We start from the raw sequence: 24,325 nt of genomic DNA, 5'->3' as shown, positions 1-24,325 counted from the left end.
GCGTAGAGCAAACCAAAGACTGCGATTCATTGGCAGAATACTTAGAAGGTGCAACAGGTCTACTAAAGAGACTGCTTACACCCCGCTTGTCTGCCCTATTCTGGAGTATTGCTGTGCGGTGTGGGATCCGCATCAGACGGGACTGACGGATGACATCGAAAAAGTACAAAGAAGTGCAGCTCGTTTTGTATTATCGCGAAACAGGGGAGATAGTGTCACAGACATGATACGTGAATTGGATTGGCAGTCATTAAAACAAAGGCGTTTTTCGTTGCGACGGGATCTTCTCATTAAATTTCAATCACCAATTTTCTCCTCCGATTGCGAAAACATTCTGTTGGCACCTACCTACATAGGGAGAAATGATCATCACGATAAAATAAGAGAAATCAGGGCTCGCACAAAAAAATTTAAGTGCTCGTTTTTCCCGCGTGCCGCTCGAGAGTGGGACGGTAGGGAGACGGCTTGAAGATGGTTCATTGAACCCTCTGCCAGGCACTTTATTGTGAATAGCAGAGTAATCACGTAGATGTAGATGTAGAGGTAGAAGGCGTGTCTGAAGATGCCACGAACAGAGTTGGTATGTCAGTCTGACTGTTCTCCACCATACAGCCCGACAACCAAGAGTGATGGTCTGGGGTTCCATTTCTTTTCATAGCAGGACCCTTTTGGTTATCATCCGTATAGCCCTTACAATACAGAGGTAAGTCGATGATATCCTACGTCCAGTATTGTTGCCCTCCATGGCAGCCACCCTGGGCTTACATTTCCGCACTCAGCGAGTATTTCTACTGCTTGCCTTCGTGCTCCTACCTTGGCCAAGAAAAGGTATCCACATTTCTCCCCAATTGAGAACGTTTGCAGCGTTTTGGGCGGGGCCTTGCAACTAGCTCGGGATTCTGACAATGTAACGCGCCAGTTTGGCATAATTTTGCACGATATCCCTCAGGAGGAATTCCAATAGCTCTGTCAATCAATGCCAAGGCGAACAACCCCTTGCATAAGGGACAGAGGTTGACCAACGCTATAATGACTTGCTCAATTTGTGAAGCTCTTTCTCTTGAGCAAATCATCGCCGGCCGCTGTGACCGAGCGGTTCTAGGCGCTTCAGTCCGGAACCGCGCTGCTGCTATGGTCGCAGGTTCGCATCCTGCCTCGGGCATGGATGTGTGTGATGTCCTTAGGTTAGTTAGGTTTAAGTAGTCCTACGTTCTAGGGGACTGATGACCTCAGATGTTAAAAGTCCCATAGTGCTTAGAGCCATTTGAATCATTTTTTGAATAAATCATCTAACTTGTCTGAAATTTCATTATTTTTGTTTTGTTTGCATATGTACATCTCATCTATCAATTTTCGTCCCATTCAGATAATCTCTTCGCATCGTGCCTTTTTTTCACTTACAGAGGATATTTATCACTCTTCCGATGAGCAGTCAGCTACGTCTCTACATGTTTGTCTTCTGTTGTGCTACCATACATTTCTGATAGATGGCATTACTCTCATTCGATAGGAACTTAAATATGACGATGTTGATAATATTGCAATTTATGAAATATCTTAATTAAAACATTATTATTAATATAATAATATAATTATCACTCAAATCGTCCAAGAAATTTGGCAGACAGAAAAATTCCAGAGTACTGGAAATGTGCACTAGTTCATCCATAGCACAAAAAGGGAGAGAGATCTGATGTAAACAACTATAGAGGCATTTCACTTTTGCCGGTCACTTACAAAATTTTATCCGCGTGTCTTCTAAAGAGAGCGCAAAGAACAGCTAGAACATACAATTTCAGACTACCAAGCAGGCTTTCGACCTAATAGATCGTGCCCGGAACAGGTCTTTAATCTTAAAACTATTTTAAAAATTAAAGCAATCAGGTCGAAACTAATAGTCTGCACATTTGTTGATTTTAAAAAAAGCATACGATTCTATAGATAGACAATCTCTATGCAATATTCTGGAAGACGCGAACTAGACACCAAAACACGAAAACTAATCGAACAAACACTGTCAGAAACCAAATCAAAAATTAAATTCATAGACGAAATTTCGGAACCATTCTTAGTTAAAACAGAAGTAAGACAAGGAGATGAGATCTCGCCACTATTATTCAACGTAGTTTTAGACAAAGTAATGAAAGAATGAGAAATGGAACTAAAAAAAACCGTTTGGAAGCCAATGGAACCAGTAAGAGGTCAAGGAAAATTAAACATTCCATACTTAGCTTTTTCAGATGGTTGGTTGATTTTGTGGAAGAGACCTAACAATGAGGTCATCGGTCTCATCGGATTAGGGAATGATGGAGAAGGAAGTCGGCCGTGCCCTTTCAAATGAACAATCCCGGCATTTGCCTGAAGCGACTTAGGGAAATAACTGAAAACATAAATGAGGATGGCCAGACGCGGGATTGAACCGTCGTCCTTCCGAATACGAGTCCAGTGCGCTAACCATTACGCCACCTAGCTAGGTCTTCTTTAGATGACTTGGCGATTCTAACCAACAGTGAAGAACAACAGTAAAACAAATCTAGACCCTCAAAGAACGTTCGGAGGAGGTTGGTCTGCAAATCTTCTTTGAGAAGACTTAATTAATATGTTCCAAGTTGAATATTCCGAAACTTAAAAAAAAATTTGGTGAAATCAACAGAGTCAAACACTTTAAATATCTCGGTGAAATTACTGAACCAACACGACTTGAAAAAAAAAAAAAAAAAAAAAAAGAGCGAGCATAAAAACAGATTGCAGAAAATCCGGACTTGTTTCAAATTTGTATAACAAAAAATGCCTGTCAAAAGGCACTAAAATCAGACACTACAACACACAACAATCAAACTGACAGTCACATATACAAGCGAAACACTCTCATTGTATCGAAAACTAGATTAACAAGAAATTAAGAAAGTAGAGAGAAAGCTTATTAGAAAAACCATGGGATCACGATAGACACAAGATGGATACAGAAAAAGTACCAAAGATCGAAACTGATGTAAGAAGCAGACGAATGAAGTTCTATGGCCACCTAGACAGATTACTTGGAAACAGACTAACTAAACGCCTAATTAGACTATGTGACATCCCTTAAAGCATCAAAACCTTGGGTAATTGAAGTTAAAAAAGATTTGACAAAAGCAAAAATTTACGTAACAAACAAATCAGACAGGGATGGATTCAGAAGCAAAATTGGTAAGTGGAAGCTTATTCCAGAGATGGAAACAAAATCATATCGACAAAAACTGGACCGAAGAAAGAAAGAAGGCCTTCCGGGAGAAAATGTAGAAATATTGGGAAATAAGAACCCTAAGAAAGATCGAAAATCACCTGCCTATCGTTCTCCAATGGGGGGGGGGGGGCATTCGCTAATAAAATTATTAATAATAATAACAAATATTGTAACAGTAAGCACGGTAAACGAATTCACTATGCTGGATTTTGTATTCTATCGGACTCATGCCACCTGTCTAGGACTGCGGAACGTATCTGCGGATGTTTCGTGCAGATCCCAGTAAACTGGTTTCTTGTTGTTGGCAGATGGATGTTTCACCAATGCCAGTGTTTTGAGGCGTCCACTAAGATGTTTTTGCACTTTTCCCAGTGTGCCGAGAACCGCTGTAACTACCTTCCCTAGTTTATGCCAGAGTAGTTCGATTTTCATGTCCGCGTATGTGGTAAGTTTTCCAGGCTATTTCTCGTCGTTATTGCTATCACCTGGGATGGCATTTTCAATGATTCACACTTTGCTTTCTCTCCACAGTTACGATATGTGTTGTATTGTGTTCCAGCATTCGATCTGTTTCAAGTCCCAAGTTCCACAGTAGTTATTCCTCACAGCCGCAGTGATCCTTATCCATAATGGACAAAAGTTTTAATTGGAATATTCGATTTCGCCAACTTTTTCTGGCTTGTGGTCTCAACAATCCCTTGCAACGAATGGCAATTTTGGCATATGTTCCACTGGATCAATCGAGCTATATCATTGTGATTCTGGTCGTAATCAGTCTGAGCGATCTTTTTGTAACAGCTCAAAATATGGTCGTTTCCCACGTCTCTTTGCAGAGGCTGCACTTTTGGTCTTTTACTGGTTTCTCGATTCTGGCTCTGGCCTTGTTACTTCCGATGGCTTGATCCTGTGCAACAAAAATCAGCCCTTCGGTTTTTTTTTCTTTAGGGTTCCATTAGTCAGCCAAGGCCAGGTCTTCCCTTTACCTATCTTGCCTTCAGGATTTTCGGTAATGGTTCTTGGTTCGCTGCTCCTTGAGAAGATTTCTGTTGTCGACTTCAATCGCCACTTATTCTTTACATCTTTCACACAGTTTGCCAATGCGTGATCCTCTTCTTCCACTGCCTGCCTCACGTGAAAGAGTCCTCCACGGCCAGAGTTTCTGGGGAAGTACAGCCTGTCGACATGGTGCAGTGCTTGGTGAATTGTCATGAGTTCTCTAGTTTTCCTGTTCTGATTATCCAGCTGTACTTGTGCCCAGTTCACAATGCCTACAGTGTATCCGATGTTGGGTATGACCCAGGTATATTATTGCCTCGATAGTATTGCCGCCAGACAATTTGCTTCTTAAAATTTTTCTGAACCTCTGGTTGTAGTCTTTACTGATCACATTTTTCACATGCCCATGCTTGACATGGCCCACCTGCGAAACGTCTAGGTATTCGTAGTTTTCTGGATGCTGACACTGGATGGTTTCTCCATTAGGCATTTCGATTGTTTCACTTTATGAAATACTGAAGTAATGCTAACTCGTTAAGGATGTGTCGTTAGCCGTCAGAGAGAACCTTAAGGCTCTAATATCGCCAGGTGAAACAAAGGCATAAATAAATAAAATGTATACGTCCCTTGACAAAAATTATTTTTTGGACTTCATTCTAATACATTGGCCATTCCGTGTTTTACTTCATTCACGCACGGAACATGTATGTACTACGAGGATTGGCCAAAAAAGTGATGCACCGCATTTTTCTCTTCAACAGTTCTTTATTGAACACAATGTGAAATACACACACGAAAGAATGGCGTTTTATCTACACACCCTATTCTCCATCCCCTTCTATGGCCTTCCTCCAGCGCGAAACAAGGGCATGTATGCCCCGTCGGTAGCAATCCTTGTCCTGGTGGCGGAGCCAGTGCTTCACTGCGTGAACTTCCTTTGCTGATTGACAGATGCAGCGCCAAATGCCGAGTCGTAATGCGTCCGTCCTCGCGAATGACAACATCAGCTCGCTGCAACATGTCAGGTGTGACAGCCGTGGATGGCCTCCATAACCGCTGCAAATCGTGGAGCTGAATCGAACCGCCTTCTGATGACTTCACCCTCCGTGCCCAGCGACTAACAGTACTTCTGTCGACAGCAGATGCTCCACAGACTTTGCACAAGTGTGAATATTCCGCACAGTTTCTTTCTCTGCAATGAGAAATTCAATGACGGCACGCTGCTAGTAATGTACATCACCTACAAGGTGTTTCAAAAATGACCGGTATATTTGAAACGGCAATACAAACTAAACGAGCAGCGATAGAAATACACCGTTTGTTGCAATATGCTTGGGACAACAGTACATTTTCAGGCAGACAAACTTTCGAAATTACAGTAGTTACAATTTTCAACAACAGATGGCGCTGCGGTCTGGGAAACTCTATAGTACGATATTTTCCACATATCCACCATGCGTAGCAATAATATGGCGTCGTCTCTGAATGAAATTACCCGAAACCTTTGACAACGTGTCTGGCGGAATGGCTTCACATGCAGATGAGATGTACTGCTTCAGCTGTTCAATTGTTTCTGGATTCTGGCGGTACACCTGGTCTTTCACGTGTCCCCACAGAAAGAAGTCACAGGGGTTCATGTCTGGCGAATAGGGGGAGCCAATCCACGCCGCCTCCTGTATGTTTCGGATAGCCCAAAGCAATCACACGATCATCGAAATATTCATTCAGGAAATTAAAGACGTCGGCCGTGCGATGTGGCCGGGCACCATCTTGCATAAACCACGAGGTGTTCGCAGTGTCGTCTAAGGCAGTTTGTACCGCCACAAATTCACGAAGAATGTCCAGATAGCGAGATGCAGTAATCGTTTCGGATCTGAAAGATGGGCCAATGATTCCTTTGGAAGAAATGGCGGCCCAGACCAGTACTTGTTGAGGGTGCAGGGACGATTGGACTGCAACATGGAGCTTATCGGTTCCCCATATGCGCCAGTTCTGTTTATTGACGAAGCCGTCCAGGTAAAAATAAGCTTCGTCAGTAAACCAAATGCTGCCCACATGCATATCGCCGTCATCAATCCTGTGCACTATATCGTTAGCGAATGTCTCTCGTGCAGCAATGGTAGCGGCGCTGAGGGGTTGCCGCGTTTGAATTTTGTATGGATAGAGGTGTAAACTCTGGCGCATGAGACGATACGTGGACGTTGGCGTCATTTGGACCGCAGCTGCAACACGGCGAACGGAAACCCGAGGCCGCTGTCGGATCACCTGCTGCACTAGCTGCACGTTGCCCTCTGTGGTTGCCGTACGCGGTCGCCCTACCTTTCCAGCACGTTCATCCGTCACGTTCCCAGTCCGTTGAAAATTTTCAAACAGATCCTTTATTGTTACGCTTTTCGGTCCTTTGGTTACATTAAACCTCCGTTGAAAACTTCGTCTTGTTGCAACAACACTGTGTTCTAGGCGGTGGAATTCCAACACCAGAAAAATCCTCTGTTCTAAGGAATAAACCATGTTGTCCACAGCACACTTGCACGTTGTGAACAGCACACGCTTATAGCAGAAAGACGACGTACAGAATGGCGCACCCACAGACTGCGTTGTCTTCTATATCTTTCACATCACTTGCAGTGCCATCTGTTGTTGAAAATTGTAACTACTGTAATTTCGAAAGTTTGTCCGCCTGAAAATGTACTGTTGTCCCAAGCATATTGCAACAAACGGTGTATTTCTATCGCTGCTCGTTTAGTTTTTATTGCCGTTTCAAATATACCGATCATTTTTGAAACACCCTGTACAAACGCCATTTTGAAACTGTCCTGCAGCCACGCTATCTGTCGGAAGTGACAGAAACTTGGCGCGCTGAGTCAGGAGACTTCAGATAATACATACGTAACATTTCGTATTCGTAGCATTGTTTTCGGGTGATAAAAAAAATGTGGTTCATTACTTTCTGGGCAACCCTCGTATTTTCTCTAACCTTAGTCTCATTTTTTTTTACACAAGTATTCCATAGAGATAGTACAATCAGTCTGGTCACGAAAGCTATCAACGGCCGCGAGAATGATGTGCTGACCACGTGCACCCCCGTATCAGCGTCCAGTGATGCCTGTTGGTGAGGGTGACACGATGGTCGGTCGGTATCCTCGCACCTTCCGAGGCCTGTTCGGATGGAGTTAAGTTCAGTAAAATCAGTTCATATTCTACAATGAATACCGATTCTCTCGTATTGCTCTGAAGGTGTTGTGGGAAGAACGCCACCCTCTTTTCTGTGATTCCCAGATACTACCAAGGAACGCTGTGAATGCAACGACATAAGTTTAATCTTTCGTAAGGCTCATTTGAAAGTGCTGCGTTAACAATTATGACAAGAAAAATATTAGCTGCTAATGACTCACCATGTGCATCAGGAGGGCGACAGAAAATGAGCGTCTGGGTGGAGAAGAGCTCAATCTTCAATGGGCTGTATGTACTGCTTTTGTGGTGTTCTGTCCAAAGACTGGTTTGATGTAGCTCTCCATGCAACTCTATCCTGTGCAAGCCTCTTCATCTCCGAGTAACTACTGCAACCTACATCCTTCTGGATCGGCTTAGTGTATTCATCTCTTGGTCTCCCTCTACGATTTTTACCTTCCACACTTCCCTCCAATACTAAACTGGTGATCCCTTGATGTCTTAGAACGTGTCCTACCAATCGATTTCTTCTTCTAGTCCACTTACGCCACAAATTCCTCTTCTTCCCAGTTCTGTTCAATACCTCCTCATTAGTTACGTGATCTACCCATCTAATCTTCAGCATTCTTCTGTAGCACAACATTTCAAAAGCTTCTATTCTCCTCTTGTCTACACTGTTTATCGTCCATGTTTCACTGCCATACATGGCTACACTCCATACAAATACTTTCAGAAGAGAGTTCCTGACACTTAAATCTATACTTGATGATAACAAATTTCTCTTCTTCAAAAATGCTTCCCTTCCCATCGCCAGTCTACATTTTCTATCCTCTGTACTTCAGTCTACATTTTCTATCCTCTCTACTTCGATCATCATATGTATACAGGGTGGTCCATTGATAGTGACCGGGCCAAATATCTCACGAAATAAGCATCAAACGAAAAAACTACAAAGAACGAAACTCGTCTAGCTTGAAGGGGGAAACCAGATGGCGCTATGGTTGGCCCGCTAGATGGCGCTGCCATAGATCAAACGGATATCATCTGCGTTTTTTTAAAGAGGAACCCCCATTTTTATTACATATTCGTGTAGTACGTAAAGAAATATGAATGTTTTAGTTGGACCACTTTTTTCGCTTTGTGATAGATGGCGTGTTAAAATGGACCGTTTACCAATTGCGCTAAAGGTCTATATCGTGTTGATGTATGGCTACTATGATATGCACTATTGGGCGACGGAAAATCCACGATGTCTGCGACAAGTGGAACATCAGCGACCTTGGCGGGTTAATGTCCCCCATTTTATCGATGGCAATGTAAATGGTGCAGTGTATGCTGATTTCCTGCGTAATGTTCTACCAATGTTACTACAAGATGTTTCACTGCATGACAGAATGGCGATGTGCTTCCAACATGATGGATGTCCGGCACATAGCTCGCGTGCGGTTGAAGCGGTATTGAATAGCATATTTGATGACAGGTGGATTGGTCGTCGAAGCACCATACCATGGCCCGCACATTCACCGGATCTGACGTCCCCGGATTTCTTTCTGTGGGGAAAGTGGAAGGATATTTGCTACCGTGATCAACCGACAACGCCTGACGACATGCGTCAGCGCATTGTCAATGCATGTGCGAACATTACGGAAGGCGAACTACTCGCTGTTGAGAGGAATGTCGTTACACGTATTGCCAAATGCATTGAGGTTGACGGACGTCATTTTGAGCATTTATTGCGTTAATGTGGTATTTACAGGTAATCACGCTGTAACAGCATGCGTTCTCAGAAACGATAAGTTCACAAAGGTACATGTATCACATTGGAACAACCGTAATAAAATGTTCAAACGTACCTACGTTCTGCATTTTAATTTAAAAAACCTACCTGTTACCAGCTGTTCATCTAAAATTGTGAGCCATAATTATGTGACTATTACAGCGCCATCTATGACAAAGCGAAAAAAGTGGTCCCACTAAAACATTCATATTTCTTTACGTACTACACGAATATGTAATCAAAATGGGGGTTCCTATTTTAAAAAACGCAATTGATATCCGTTTGACCTATGGCAGCGCCATATAGCGGGCCAACCATAGCGCCATCTGGTTTCCCCCTTCAAGCTAGACAAGTTTCGTTCTTTGTAATTTTTTCGTTTGACGCTTATTTTTGGCCCGGTCACGATCAGTGGACCACCCTTATACTACACTTCACAAAATGGATATCGTCGACATTCAAGAAATTTTCAAAACAACCACTAACTTGAACACTGAATGAAAAATGGCGCACCTTACTGATCACAAACCACCAAGATCGAAGACGAACTCGTCGGGAGTTACAAACTGCGCAGGATGTTCGGCCAGGTACCCAGTCTTAAAGAATGCATTTAGAATTACATTTGTGTAACGGGGTGAGGGGAACTGATGGAATGTGATGGCATGTAACCGAATGTGCAACAGTCTATCGTGGAGCTTATCGTGAAACTGCTTAAGGCATAGCAGCAGAGAGTGCGATAATATGTTTTATAAGCACAGAAAAAACATACATCCAGAGGCTGAATTTATCCAGTGGTTCCAGGTGGTATGAACCGCAATGTCACACTTTTCAGGGGGGTGTAACCTCCCCCTCACTTATCGACCTTAATGACAGTGAAAAATTAAACCGCGTGTACCTAATGGAAATTTGGGAAAAGCAATCGTCACCGAAGTTAATCTGTCGGTAAAGAGGGAGGAAAGGGTTACATCTAAATGAAAGGAAAAATGCAAATGAAACTGGTGGAAATTAATTTTAAAACGGGGTAAAGTTAATAAAGAAAGTAAATGTGCGGCCGTTACGTTAACAATTAACTAGCGTTAATTAGATATTTGAGATTTGGGGGAAATTACGGTCGCCAGTCCTAAGGACAATTACTATAGTAACTGAAAAAGAAAGGTTATTACACATATAATTAGCACTAGAAGCGTGGCAACTGAAGGTCGACACGTGCAGTGTGAAAACTGAAAGTTTGTCAGAAGTAATAAATTTCGCTACACTCTGACTTAATTTAGCAAAATTAATAAATTTCGCTACACTCTGACTTAATTTAGCAAAATTAATAAAACAGGAAAATCGAAAGTTAATTTAGTGACTGAAGTTAATAGTGAGCTTTCTTTCTGAAGCACATCGAAATTCAGTAAAATACGGTTAGTCTTGGACTACCTCAACAATCATTTCAAAAGCTACTTGAATCTACGCAATTTAGAAATAAGGGATTTAACTTTGAAGTTGTATTAAATGATTCTGAACAATTAACAGTAGTAAAATTTAGTACGTACCAAGCTGAGCTGCAGTCACAGGTAAGCTAAAATACGGTAACAAAACTCGCACTCTTATTTCGTGCTTGTGTAATCTAAATATTGTAGCCAGCTATGAATGCCTTAACTGAACTTTGAAATTAAAGCAGTGAAAACGAATTAGCTATATTACTTTAATGCTGGCGTTTGAATTTCAACGACACTCGGGTTCATTTCGGAAAAGGAAGGGACCCTGCTTCGTAACGCAATTGGGACAATGAGCAACAAACGTTCATGCGAAGTTGCTGTAATTATAGTGACGAAAATGGAACAGTTTCAAAAGCTGAGGTCTGCCATACAGTTCTAAAACTTTACGTGCGTCCAGTCTTCCTTGTCGGTTGATTGAAGGTTTGAAGCCGTCGGTCGAGGAGGTGGCGACAGTCACTCATTGTCGGCCGTCGCTGTTGCAGAAGCTGGATGTTGGCGCGCCTTCTTCTCGACACGGTCACCAGACGAAACGGGCTCTTGATGTGCGCTAGTTAATGTTTCCCGTCCGCGACACCATGTCAGAAACTATCATCTCAAGTCGAGCGCAATTACATGCTGCCAAACCCCGAAAGCGCGGCAACTCACGGGAGCTTCACACAACACACCTGCTCCACTCGCTACTCCAGCTAGACCCACTCTGCTCTCGCTCCACGCGGCAGAGTCAACACTACCAAAGATCCCACACACTTTGATTCTTCACACGACCTATCGATGTAATCGTTCGATAGCAGTTTTCCCTAGGCAAGACCCAGCGTAAAAATACAAATAGGATACTCTGAAAATCACATTTAAGTGCCTGGCAGAGGGTTCATCGAACCACCTTCCCAATTGTCTATTAAGCCAATCTCGTACAGCGCGTGGAAAGAATGAACACCTATATCTTTCCGTAAGAGCTCTGATTTCCCTTATTTTATCGTGGTTCCTTCCTATGTAGGTCGGTGTCAACAAAATATTTTCGCATTCGGAGGAGAAAGTTGGTGATTGGAATTTCGTGAGAAGATTCCGTCGCAACGAAAAACTCCTTTCTTTTAATGATTACCAGCCCAAATCCTGTGTCATTTCTGTGACACTCTCTCCCATATTTCGCGATAATACAAAACGTGCTGCCCTTCTTTCAACTTTTTCGATGTACTCCGTCAGTCCTATCTGGTAAGGACCCCACACGGCGCAGCAGCATTCTAAAAGAGGACGGACAGGCAGTCTCCTTAATAGGTCTGTTACATTTTCTAAGTGTCCTGCCAATAAAACGCAGCCTTTGGTTGCACTTCCCCACAACATTTTCTATGTGTTCCTTCCAATTTAAGTTGTACGTAAATGTAACATCTAGGTATTTAGTTGAATTTACGGCTTTTAGATTTGAATGATTTATCATGTAACCGAAGTTTAACGAGTTCCTTTTAGCACTCATGCGGATGCCCTCACACTTTTCGTTATTTAGGGTCAACTGCCACATTTCGCACCATTCCGATATTTCTTCTAAATCGTTTTGCAGTTGTTTTGATCTTCTGATGACTTTATTAGTCGATAAACGACAGCACCATCTGCAAACAACTGAAGACGGCTGCTCAGATTGTCTCCCAAATCGTTTGTATAGAGAAGGAACAGCAAAGGGCCTATAATACTACCTTAAGTAATGCCAGAAATAACTTCTGTTTGTAAGGTATAAGGCAAATGTAACACCTTCCATGAAAACCCTGACATGATAGCAAATCCGGCAGTATGTCACATAGCTCCGCATAAATCCCGACATTAAATTAACCAAAGTAATATGATCAACGAGTGAGCAAATGGAATACCACAGACTAACACAAGGACGCTTAAATGCATGTCATACCTTCCTACCATGAAGCAGACGCAGTTCCGAGGGGAGAAACGAGAACAGAAACCGAGAGCACAGCCGACTAAGCTAGAAGGCCCTACGATAAGGGACGGACACCCACATCGCCAAGAGCAGCCCCCAGCCCATGTTAAAAGACAGAGCCCTCCAGAAGGACAGTATAGATCTTACGATAACACTAAAAGGGCCACACCAGCTGCAAGTTTTAGCGTGAGACTATATGCGTCTCTGTTACGTTGCAAACATTAAAAACATTTCCCCATCACGAAAAGTATAGCGTTTCTCAGTGGATAGACAGAATTTCTGTAGGCGGAGCTTAAGGTTAACATTGAGACCCTGACTGGTCAGTTGTAAACACAGCCAGATACCTTTTTCTTAAACCAACTTCGGTAAATGGTAGTAAAGGGAAGTTAGAGAGAGCTGCTAACCGAGACGGCGAGGTGTGTGGGGCTGCGCCGCCCGCCGCCCCCCGACGCTGACTAACCACCGACAAGGCAATGAACGCACGCGATGCCGCATAAGAGCGCATAAAGCTTCACTCAGAACTGCAGAAGTCTCATCTGTTACATCCCCTTTTTACGTAATACTAGTATCGATCGTCAATTAAACTTCGTGGAATTCGCATTTGCTACTGGAAGTAAAAAATCTGAAACGTGATGATTTTTCTGTTATATAATTATTCAGAAGCCACATTAGCCACTGTAATTTATGACAAGTTAAATAAGTAATTAACGATAATTGAGGGTCACTGTAGACCATTTTTGATAGTTTTCTCTTTTATGAAACTTAATTTAAACCTAGATTATAGATGTGATACGGCATAGGTCATCCTTCTATCCATTGTAGAACTTGGAAACCCATTCAGGGAATATTCGTTCACATTCTTGTTGAACGCAGTTGGTTTTTCTCATCCCGTATTAAAATATTTCCTTTCATCAATAGTGCAATTTATAAACAATGTTTTGTGAGTAGAATAAAAATTCCAATGGTAAACTTAACTGCTTTTTCGACGTTATTTTACCAGCTAACTAAAAAGCCTTGAACCCCTTCCACTAAATTTAGTTAGTATTAAGATTCTTTCAGGGAGTGCAGTGGAGCTGACGCTGAAATCATTAAGTATTTGATTATATCATCGCTAGTCTCACTGAACTCTACATGTCATGTGTGGTCTGGTGTCTCCTTACCAGCAACAGGTCCCAGGTTCAAACTAGTCAATTCCCTAAAAAACACGCTCAGAGCGTCGTTGCGCGAAAGTGGTAGGCAGACACGACTTAGAACAAACAGACACCACGCAGAATGTTAGATGTTTTACTCGATAACTTTCCGTCAATTACTACGGACTGTGACCTCTCTGAAAGGATATCACAAACCCAGTCACATAACTGAGACGATATTCGGTAAGCACGCAATTTCACTACGAGCCACTTGTGTGGTACAGTGTCAAAAGCCTTCCGGAAATCCGGATATACGGAATCAATGTGAAATCCCCTGTCAATAGCACTCATTACTTCATGTGAATAAAGAGCTAGTTGTGTTTCACATACATGATGTTTTCTAAACCCATGTTGACTGTGTGTCAATAGTTTTCTTCTAGGTAATTCATAATGTTTGAACACAATATATGTTCCAAAATCCGGCTGCATGTCGACGTTAACGATACTCCTACTACGTTTCTTGAACGTTGGAGTGACCTGTGCAACTGTCCAGTCTCTGGGTACGGACCTTTCGTCGTGCGAACGGTTGTATATGATTGTTAAATATGGAGCAATCGTATCAGCAAACCCTGAAACGAACCTAATGGGTATACAGTCTGGACCAGAAGACTTGCTTTTATTAAGTGTTTTAAGTTGCTCACTACTCCGAGGATATTTGCTTCTACGTTACTCATGTTAGCAGCTGTTCTCGATTCGAATTCTGGAATATTTACTTCGTCTTCTTTTGTCAAGGCATTTCGGAAGGCTGTGTTTTGTAACTCTGTTTTGGCAGCACTGTCTTCGATAGTATCTCCATTGCTATCGCGCAGAGAAGGCATTGATTGTTTCTTGCCGCTAACATACTTCACATACGTCCATAATCTCTTTGGATTTTCTGACAGGTATCGAGACAAAGTTTTGTTGTGGAAACTGTTATAGGCATTTCGCATTGAAGTCCGCGCTAAATTTCTAGCTTCTGTAAAATATCGCCAATGTAGGGGATTTTGCGACTCTTTAAATTTGGCATGATTGTTTCGTTGTTTCTGCAACAGTGTTCTAATCCGTTTAGGGTGCCAAGGAGGATCAGCTCCGTCGTTTGTTAATTTATTTGGCATAAATCTCTCAATTGCTGCCGATACAGTGTCTTTGAATTTCTGCCACATCTGGTCTGCACTTATATTATTAATTTGGAATGAGTGGAGATTGTCTCTCAGGAAGGCTTCAGGTGGGTTGCATAACTGATGCTTGAGACGAATACACTGCTATCTCCGAAAGATATGAGGGACACGCTGAGCGGCACAAGCAGTTGGAACAAAATTAAGACGATAGACCACGCGGCTCACACAGTAATATTCCCAGGTGTGTGGACTCCCCCCGCTAGCCATGGACCTTGCCGCGATGGGGTGGCGTGCGTGCCTCAACGATACAAATAGTCAGTCGTACTGTGGGTGCAACAACATCGGAGGTGTTTGTGTCTGCTGTAGCAGACTTTTCTTTGCGGAGGCAATAGTATGGGTAACTGAAACTTCGTGGCAGATTAAATCTGCTTTTTATTTTATTTTATTATTTTTTATTTATTATATATATATATATTTATTTATTTATTTATTTTTGTCGGACCAGGACTCGAACTTGGAACCTTTGACCTTCGCGGGCAAGTGCTCTACTGACTGAGCTACTCATGCACGACTCATGACCCGTCCTCACAACATAACTTCCGCCAGTATCTCGTCTCCTACCTTTCAAACTTTACAGGAGCTCTCCTGCGAAACTTGCAAGAATAGCACTCCCGGTAAAAAGAATGTTGGGGAGATATGGCTTAGCCATAGCCTGGGACACGTTTCCAGAATGCACTCTCCCCTGCAGAGTGAAAATTTCATTCTAATCTGGATAAGTGTTCTGGCCATACAACATTATCCAGTACGACTTTGCTGTGTTGGTCTGCAAACGGCTGAAAGCAAGAGGAAATTTTTGTATCCCGCCTGGGAGGCGGCGCGTGGGTAGGAACGGGAAAAGGTAATACAAGTCGGTACTGCAAGAACGTGATTTGCTGGTGCAAAAACAAGGTGATAAACGATTACATAACTTTGTACGTAGGTACGATGCTGAAGCAAAGTGTCCTGGCTGGCTGCACCTGATCAAATGGGCTGAAGCAGTCGCGAAGCTCGTAGACCTGGACAGCACCGGCCAGAGGGTGCTGTCGTCTGTGCCTCTCGTAGTGCCAACTTGAGAAACTATTCCGTGGCATCGTTGCTATCGATACGACAGAAATTATAACCACTGGATTTTCCGAGATCACGCAGCTCTGCTGTATAGTTTAGTGGTGAAAATATTGCGGAGGTAAAATAGTCCCATTCACTGATCTCCGGACGGTGGGGACTGTTCAGGAAAAGTTTGTAATCTGGAAAATCAAGTCGGGGAGTGGAATGTTAGAGCCCTTACTTGGGTGGTAAGGTTAGAGAATTTTAAACGAGAAATGGATAGGTTGAAGTTTGATACAGTGGGAATTGTGAACTGTGGTGGCAGAAAGAACAGGACTTCTGATCAGTTGAATGTACGATTGTAAGTACAAAATCAGCTATTGATAACGCAGGAGTAGGTGTAATAATGAATAAGAAAATAGGAATGCGGATAAGCTACTATGAAGGGCATATTGAACGCATTATCATAGCCAACATACACGAAGCGAACTGGATACACAGATAATGATACTGAAAGAATGGACAAAGAGGTAAAATTAATTGTTCAATCATTAAGGGAGAAGAAAATTTAATTATGATAAGCGATTGCCTTTCGATAGTAGGAGGAATTGAACGTAGAACACGGGGATGGCGCCTGGGGGGAATTTTGCTCAGATTGCAATTTCATCATAGTTAACATTTACTTTAAGAATCGTAAAAGGAGGTTAAATTTTACCTTTCTTTATATGAGCCAAAAAATAGTTGGTCTTCTGCTCAGTTTCTTGTCCTTCATCGATTGGCCACCAAGAGCACAGCCCATGAAGACACGTTAGCATAACGAACAGGAAATGTTGGCCTACATGTATTAAATAAGTGAAAAAAATGAATTTGAACTTACTTGTGATGGTACGGCTGGAAGACGTAGCAGAAATCTCTCAAAGCTGTGCAGTCTGCAAATAAAAATAAAATAAACGAGATAGTAGTACAGAACAATAAGCGGTTATTGATTTCTGAAGTGAATACACTGTAAATGGAATATCATATCCAAAAACTAAATGATGACCACATTTCTTAGACAGAAGCAGCTAATAAAATATATGTCCCAAAACCACAATAATAATCACATTTCTGAGGTACAAACAACTGGTATAAAATTAAGATAGACTGTATTGCGCACGTTACAATTCTAGATCTCATACTCATGAACTTACAAAGATTTGGTCGCAAATCCGTACCAATAAACTGCAACGACGAAGATAAAATTATGACTTTCTTTTCTGATATGTTTCCTTCGATTTGCAACAATTCTTTTTTTCCAGTGCAAAATTTGTACATACCTGATGGAAAAGAGCTTCATCGAGAAACTTTTACACGGCTTTCAAGGATGTTCTTCGGTGGTTTCATTAAAGAAATCAATCATGTGCAATGTTATTATCTTGACTCCTAATGCTCCTGACACGATAATATTTTTTTTTTTTTTTTGTAATTTCAGAAACAAATCAGTCGGTTGCTCATTACGTTCTGACGACTGCAGTATGACATGAATTGAAAGAGATACTAAAACAAACAAAACAAATTACATGAGCTTTATACCAACCTCAGTCAATACATGCACACTTTTTTAAGGTCGTATTAAAAGTTTGTTCTGTTACTTTACCCCCGCTGTTCAAAAATTATTCATCAATACAACAACGATGTATTTTGAGTGACGCGTACTCTCTAACATCCCAAGGGGAGTAGTCGAAGGTATCCATACAAATGTGTACTGAAGGTAAACTTGGCTCTTCACATGACCCCAGAATAAGAAAACCATCAGCTTCATATCTGATCCAAGTTAGGCATAGATCACGCCGATAGTCGATTGTCTTGAATAAAATGCCAGTACCAGATGCAATTTTCTTTTCATTTTGGAAACCGAGATCTGTTTAGATCCACGTGTTCATTATCCAGTGGTGTATGTCAGACGTCTCAAGAGAACTGCGCAGTAATTCTGTGTTCTCACAGGACGTCTCGCATACGAGGGCTGTTTAGTAATGAATGATCATAATTTTTTATGGTCACAATTTCTCGCGACAGGATTTAATCTTATAACATTCTGTTAGCTAAATGCGAACAAAAACGCCGTACTAGTTTCATTGTCCCGCCTGTAGGAGGCAGGCAAACTGAGACATGTTCACTATTGCCTACCGCAGCAATAGAGGTGACACACAATGAACAATTATGCGGCTTTGAAATTGTGCTTTCGTCTCAACTACGGCCTATTACGGGAGGCCTATGGAGAGTCTCTTCTTCCCTGCAGGAAAACTTGAAAATCGCTGGAATTGTTTAAAGAGGGGAGACAATCAATTTAAAAGGAAGTTGGACCCGGCAATCTAGTTACTTGTCCTGTAGAAGAAAGCATCAATAGTGCTGCTGTCATTGTGAGACAGGGTCACGAATAACCTTACGAACACTTACTAAAAATTTTCATTGGGTGCCACGCGCAAGTTGGTGACAGATAATTTACATATGAGACATACCTGTTTAGTGGCTTCAAGAAAGCTGATTTCTGAGCAAGAGGACATTCGCATACAGGTCTGCACGCAGTTGAAGTTTATGTTTGTTTCAAAGGTAATCACTGGTGATGAAATTTGGCTACATCATTTTGATTCTGAGAGGAAGCAGCGAAGCTCAAATGGAAATCTCCTTCATCAACAAACCCCAAAGAAGTAGACGTAGTTTCCTCTTCTGGGAAAGTTATGGTGATCTAATTTATTGCTATTCATGTAATGGTTTATCAGTAGGTATCTGGACGCAAATCGGTAACTGGCTGGGTCTGACCTGAAAACTTTGCAAGTCTATATCAGATGCAAAAGACCACACATACGTGAAAAAGGCTGGATGTTACACCAAGTATAATGCACGGCCACATGTTGCAAACGTTGTTACTGAATAACTTGCAAAAATCTATGTCAAGTGCATCCAGCGCCCCTCTTATAGTCCGGATTTGGCCCTGTGTGATTTCTTTCTGTTCCCTAAACGAAGAAACACCTTCGAGGGCGGCATTTTCCGTCACCAGATATAGAGGCTATTCTAGGATGTCTTTGCAGACTAGCAGAAGCGCTGGAAAAGTGCATCGCATCCACAGGAGACTATTTTGAGAAGTACCGTCAAAATTATCAGGAGGAATAAAGGTATGTTGTCAAAAAAAATTCTGATCATTCTTTATTGAACAGCCCTGGTGTACTACTGGATAATGGCCCTGGGGACCGAAGACGGTTTTGGTTTCTAAAATAAAAAAAAAAAAAATAAAGAATCGCAGCTGCCGCTGGCATTTTATTCAGAATCAGTAATACAGATGCGGAACCTGTATCAATATGCTCCATACGTTGGAGAAGAAATTAATAACCGACTAATCAATCGTTACATAAATTCCACATTGAAGTAGCTCCTAACGCAGCATGCACATTGTGTCGTCTTTCCGTCATTTCGAAACCACCTAACCCTTCGATTACCTAGTGAGTATGCGAAAGGGAGGAGAAGTGTGTCAAGGAACATTTTGTAGATATTTTTGCTCAGTCTCAGAGAAATGCACTGGAGACGATGTGTTCCTTATGAGCACACTGGACAAAAAAACATGCCACCTGCGGTAGGTATGACGACAGTACTGTGTAACACAGCCTCATGCTTCGATTATGGCCCCAATTCGACGAAGAAGAGAGTCCACTAGTTTTTTTTTGTTTTTTTGTTTTTCAGGTGTACCTTACCCAGAGGATGCCATTCGTTGATGAGCAGAGCTACCGAACTGCGGGGATGTTTTGTAGTACCTTACAGCTGCTGGTCCTAATAGTCTCAGTTATTTTCTATGGGAGTAAGATCCTACATCTACATCTATACTCTATGGACCATTGTGAAGTACTTGGCAGAGAGTACGTCCAGTGTCCCAGTTATTACGCCTTTTTCCCCGTTCCATTCATGTATGGAGCTCACGAAATATGACTGATTAAATGTCTCTGTGGGTGCTGCAATTAATCTAATCTTATTCTCACGATACTTACATGAGCGATATGTAGGAGGCTGTAGTATATTCGTAAAGTCATTACGTAAAGCCGATTCTTGAAACTGTGTTAGTAGATGTTAGTAAACTTTCTCGGGATAGTTTCGGAATGTCTTGAGTTTGCCAGTTCATTCGTGCTGCCCTTTTCTGTATACGTTCAACATCCCCTGTTAATCCTATTCAGTTCGGGTCCCACACACTTGCGCACTATTCTAGGATGGGTTGCACGAGTGACTTGTAAGCAATCTCCTTTATAGATCGATTGCATTTCCGTAGTAGTCTACCAATAAAACCAAGTCTGCTGCCTATTTTACTCACAACTGAACCTATGTGAGCACTCCATTTCATGTTCCTAGTGTTACACATGGGCATTTATACGAGTTTACACACTCCCTCATATCATATTCACAGGATACTGTGTTTCTTCGTTTTGTGATGTGTACAATTTCTGAACATTTAAATCAAGTTGTCAATCTTTGTATTACTTTGAAACCTTATCAAGGCCTGACAATATTTGTACAGCCTCGTTCAGACAGTACTTCGTTGTAGATAACAGCATCATCTGCGAAAATTTTGAGGGTACTATTAATATTGTCCGCTAGATCATTAGTGTACAACATGACAGCAACGGACCCAACACACTTCTCTGCCATACACCCAGAGTTACTTTCACACATACACCTGTCGATGACTCTTCATCAAATACACTCTTGGAAATGGAAAAAAGAACACATTGACACCGGTGTGTCAGACCCACCATACTTGCTCCGGACACTGCGAGAGGGCTGTACAAGCAATGATCACACGCACGGCACAGCGGACACACCAGGAACCGCGGTGTTGGCCGTCGAATGGCGCTAGCTGCGCAGCATTTGTGCACCGCCGCCGTCAGTGTCAGCCAGTTTGCCGTGGCATACGGAGCTCCATCGCAGTCTTTAACACTGGTAGCATGCCGCGACAGCGTGGACGTGAACCGTATGTGCAGTTGACGGACTTTGAGCGAGGGCGTATAGTGGGCATGCGGGAGGCCGGGTGGACGGACCGCCGAATTGCTCAACACGTGGGGCGTGAGGTCTCCACAGTACATCGATGTTGTCGCCAGTGGTCGGCGGAAGGTGCACGTGCCCGTCGACCTGGGACCGGACCGCAGCGACGCACGGATGCACGCCAAGACCGTAGGATCCTACGCAGTGCCGTAGGGGACCGCACCGCCACTTCCCAGCAAATTAGGGACACTGTTGCTCCTGGGGTATCGGCGAGGACCATTCGCAACCGTCTCCATGAAGCTGGGCTACGGTCCCGCACACCGTTAGGCCGTCTTCCGCTCACGCCCCAACATCGTGCAGCCCGCCTCCAGTGGTGTCGCGACAGGCGTGAATGGAGGGACGAATGGAGACGTGTCGTCTTCAGCGATGAGAGTCGCTTCTGCCTTGGTGCCAATGATGGTCGTATGCATGTTTGGCGCCGTGCAGGTGAGCGCCACAATCAGGACTGCATACGACCGAGGCACACAGGGCCAACACCCGGCATCATGGTGTGGGGAGCGATCTCCTACACTGGCCGTACACCACTGGTGTTCGTCGAGGGGACACTGAATAGTGCACGGTACATCCAAACCGTCATCGAACCCATCGTTCTACCATTCCTAGACCGGCAAGGGAACTTGCTGTTCCAACAGGACAATGCACGTCCGCATGTATCCCGTGCCACCCAACGTGCTCTAGAAGGTGTAAGTCAACTACCCTGGCCAGCAAGGTCTCCGGATCTGTCCCCCATTGAGCATGTTTGGGACTGGATGAAGCGTCGTCTCACGCGGTCTGCACGTCCAGCACGAACGCTGGTCCAACTGAGGTGCCAGGTGGAAATGGCATGGCAAGCCGTTCCACAGGACTACATCCAGCATCTCTACGATCGTCTCCATGGGAGAATAGCAGCCTGCATTGCTGCGAAAGGTGTATATACACTGTACTAGTGCCGACATTGTGCATGCTCTGTTGCCTGTTTCTATGTGCCTGTGGTTCTGTCAGTGTGATCATGTGATGTATCTGACCCCAGGAATGTGTCAATAAAGTTTCTCCTTCCTGGGACAATGGATTCACGGTGTTCTTATTTCAATTTCCAGGAGTGTATATGCTGTGTACCGCTTAACAAAAAAATTGTCAGTCCAGTCACAAATTTCGCCTGATATACCATGCTATTGCACTTTTGAATAAGTGTACATCTACTTCTGCATCTACATCCATACTCCGCGAGCCACCTGACGGTGTGTGGCGGAGGGTACCTTGAGTACCTCTATCGTTTCTCCCTTCTATTCCAGTCTCGTACTGTTCGTGGAAAAACAGATTGTCGGTATTCCTCTGTGTGGGCTCTAATCTCTCTGATTTTATCCTCATGGTCTCTTCGCGAGATATACATAGGAGGGAGCAATATACTGCTTGACTCCTCGGTGAAGGTATGTTCTCGAAACTTCAACAAAAGCCCGTACCGAGCTACTGAGCGTCTCTCTTGCAGAGTCTTCCACTGGAGTTTATCTATCATCTCCGTAACGCTTTCACGATTACTAAATGATCCTGTAACGAAGCGCGCTGCTCTCCGTTGGGTCATCTCTATCTCTTCTATCGACCCTATCTGGTACGGATCCCACACCGGTGAGCAGTAGTCAAGCAGTGGGCGGACAAGTGTACTGTAACCTACTTCTTTTGTTTTCGGACTGCATTTCCCTAGGATTTTTCCAATGAATCTCAGTCTGGCATCTGCTTTACTGAAGATCAACTTTATATGATCATTCCATTTGAAATCACTCCTAATACCTACTCCCAGAGAATTTATGGAATTAACTGCTTCCAGTTGCTGGCCTGCTATATTGTAGCTAAATGATAAACGATCTTTCTTTCTATGTATTCGCAGCACATTACACTTGTCTACATTGAGATTCAATTGCCATCCCCTGCACCATGCGTCAATTCGTTGCAGATGCTCCTGCATTTCAGTACAATTTTCCATTGTTACAACCTCCAGATATACTACAGCATCATCCGCAAAAAGCCTCAGTGATCTTCCGATGTTATCTACAAGGTCATTTAGGTATATTGTGAATAGCAACGGTCCTACGACACTCCCCTGCAGCACACCTGAAATCACTCTTACTTCGGAAGACTTCTCTCCATTGAGAATGACATGCTGCGTTCTGTTATCTAGGAGCTCCCTATTGTTATTGACTCAAATACTTTCTGTAAATTGAGAAATGTTGCATCTACTGGACTGCCTTGATCCATGACCTTCATGATGTCATGTGATAAAAGTGTGAGTTGGGTTTCAGATTATCTATGCAGGTTGGTATGAAGGGGGTCGTTTCTGTTGGAAATCTCATTATGTCTGAGCTCAGAATATGTTCTAAGATTCTGTAATACTTTTGCTATCCTTCTTGTCGAGAGGAGTGACTTGTGCTTTCTTCTAGCTACTGGAAACAGTTAAATGTTCGAGGGATCTACGATAGATTATAGTCAATAGAGGACTTACTCGGCCGGAAATTCGGTGCAGAATCTGACAGGGTTTCCATGAAGCCCTGGGGCTCTGGCCAAGATTGGGTCATTTAGCGGACCAGTCAAGGTGTGAATGGGGGCAGCGTATTCGTGGAGTCTCGTTAACACGGCTGCTATCATCCTGGTAGACGAGAGCGTGCACAACAGACACATCGCGGTGTGTAGAAGAAACGGCAAAACTTTATCACCGACAATGTTGAAACAAACTTTCTGGTACATGTTCACGGTAACATGAATCACGGTAACGTGACACAAAAACCTAACCTAAAACATCACAGAACAACCTTGGTCTGAAATACACTATTACTACTGAAATGTACCAGTATATGATCGTTAGGACGAACTGTCCTCTGCACGACAGTACCGTTCGAGGTAGTCACCACGTGCTTATACACATGTGTGCCATTGTTGAACCGTGCATCAAAACCAGTTTGGAAAAATTCAGGGTTTTGCTTGTCGACCCATGATGTTTCAGAAGAAAGTGTATGTGCTATTCCATTCCATCGGGCGAAAACTAAGACAGCTGACCTTGTATTTTTTAGAATAATTAATAATTTCTACATGTTTAATTTACTGCAAGAGAAAACAACTTTTATAAAGTTATCTTTTAAATGTTTATTGCTTTTCGAGTTAAAATTCGGTATTATCCGATGCAGGAGAATTGTCTGCCGTTTAACTCAAGAGCATTATAAACGATTTCACTTACTAAGATTCAGCTTTAAGCAGAATCGTCTGTTGTTTATAGAGTTATATAACAGTAACATAACAGTATTTAATACATTTTTTAAAACCTTACTTCATGTATTAAGCATAAACACAATATTCA

General features: G+C 42.8%; 1 protein-coding gene across 1 annotated transcript in view; it reads right to left on the bottom strand.

The window, feature by feature from the left end:
- The window catches only part of LOC126092250 (uncharacterized), a 700,330-nt gene that overhangs the window by 458,114 nt on the left and 217,891 nt on the right, over positions 1–24,325 (bottom strand). The window contains exon 3 of the mRNA XM_049907760.1: positions 16,820–16,871. Within this exon, the coding sequence (XP_049763717.1) occupies positions 16,820–16,871 (52 nt within the window). The remainder of the gene's footprint in view (positions 1–16,819; positions 16,872–24,325) is intronic.

Source organism: Schistocerca cancellata, chromosome 7 (genome assembly GCF_023864275.1).
Source record: "Schistocerca cancellata isolate TAMUIC-IGC-003103 chromosome 7, iqSchCanc2.1, whole genome shotgun sequence".
Classification (NCBI taxonomy): Eukaryota; Metazoa; Arthropoda; class Insecta; order Orthoptera; family Acrididae; genus Schistocerca; species Schistocerca cancellata.
This window is presented reverse-complemented; position numbering and strand designations above follow the sequence as displayed.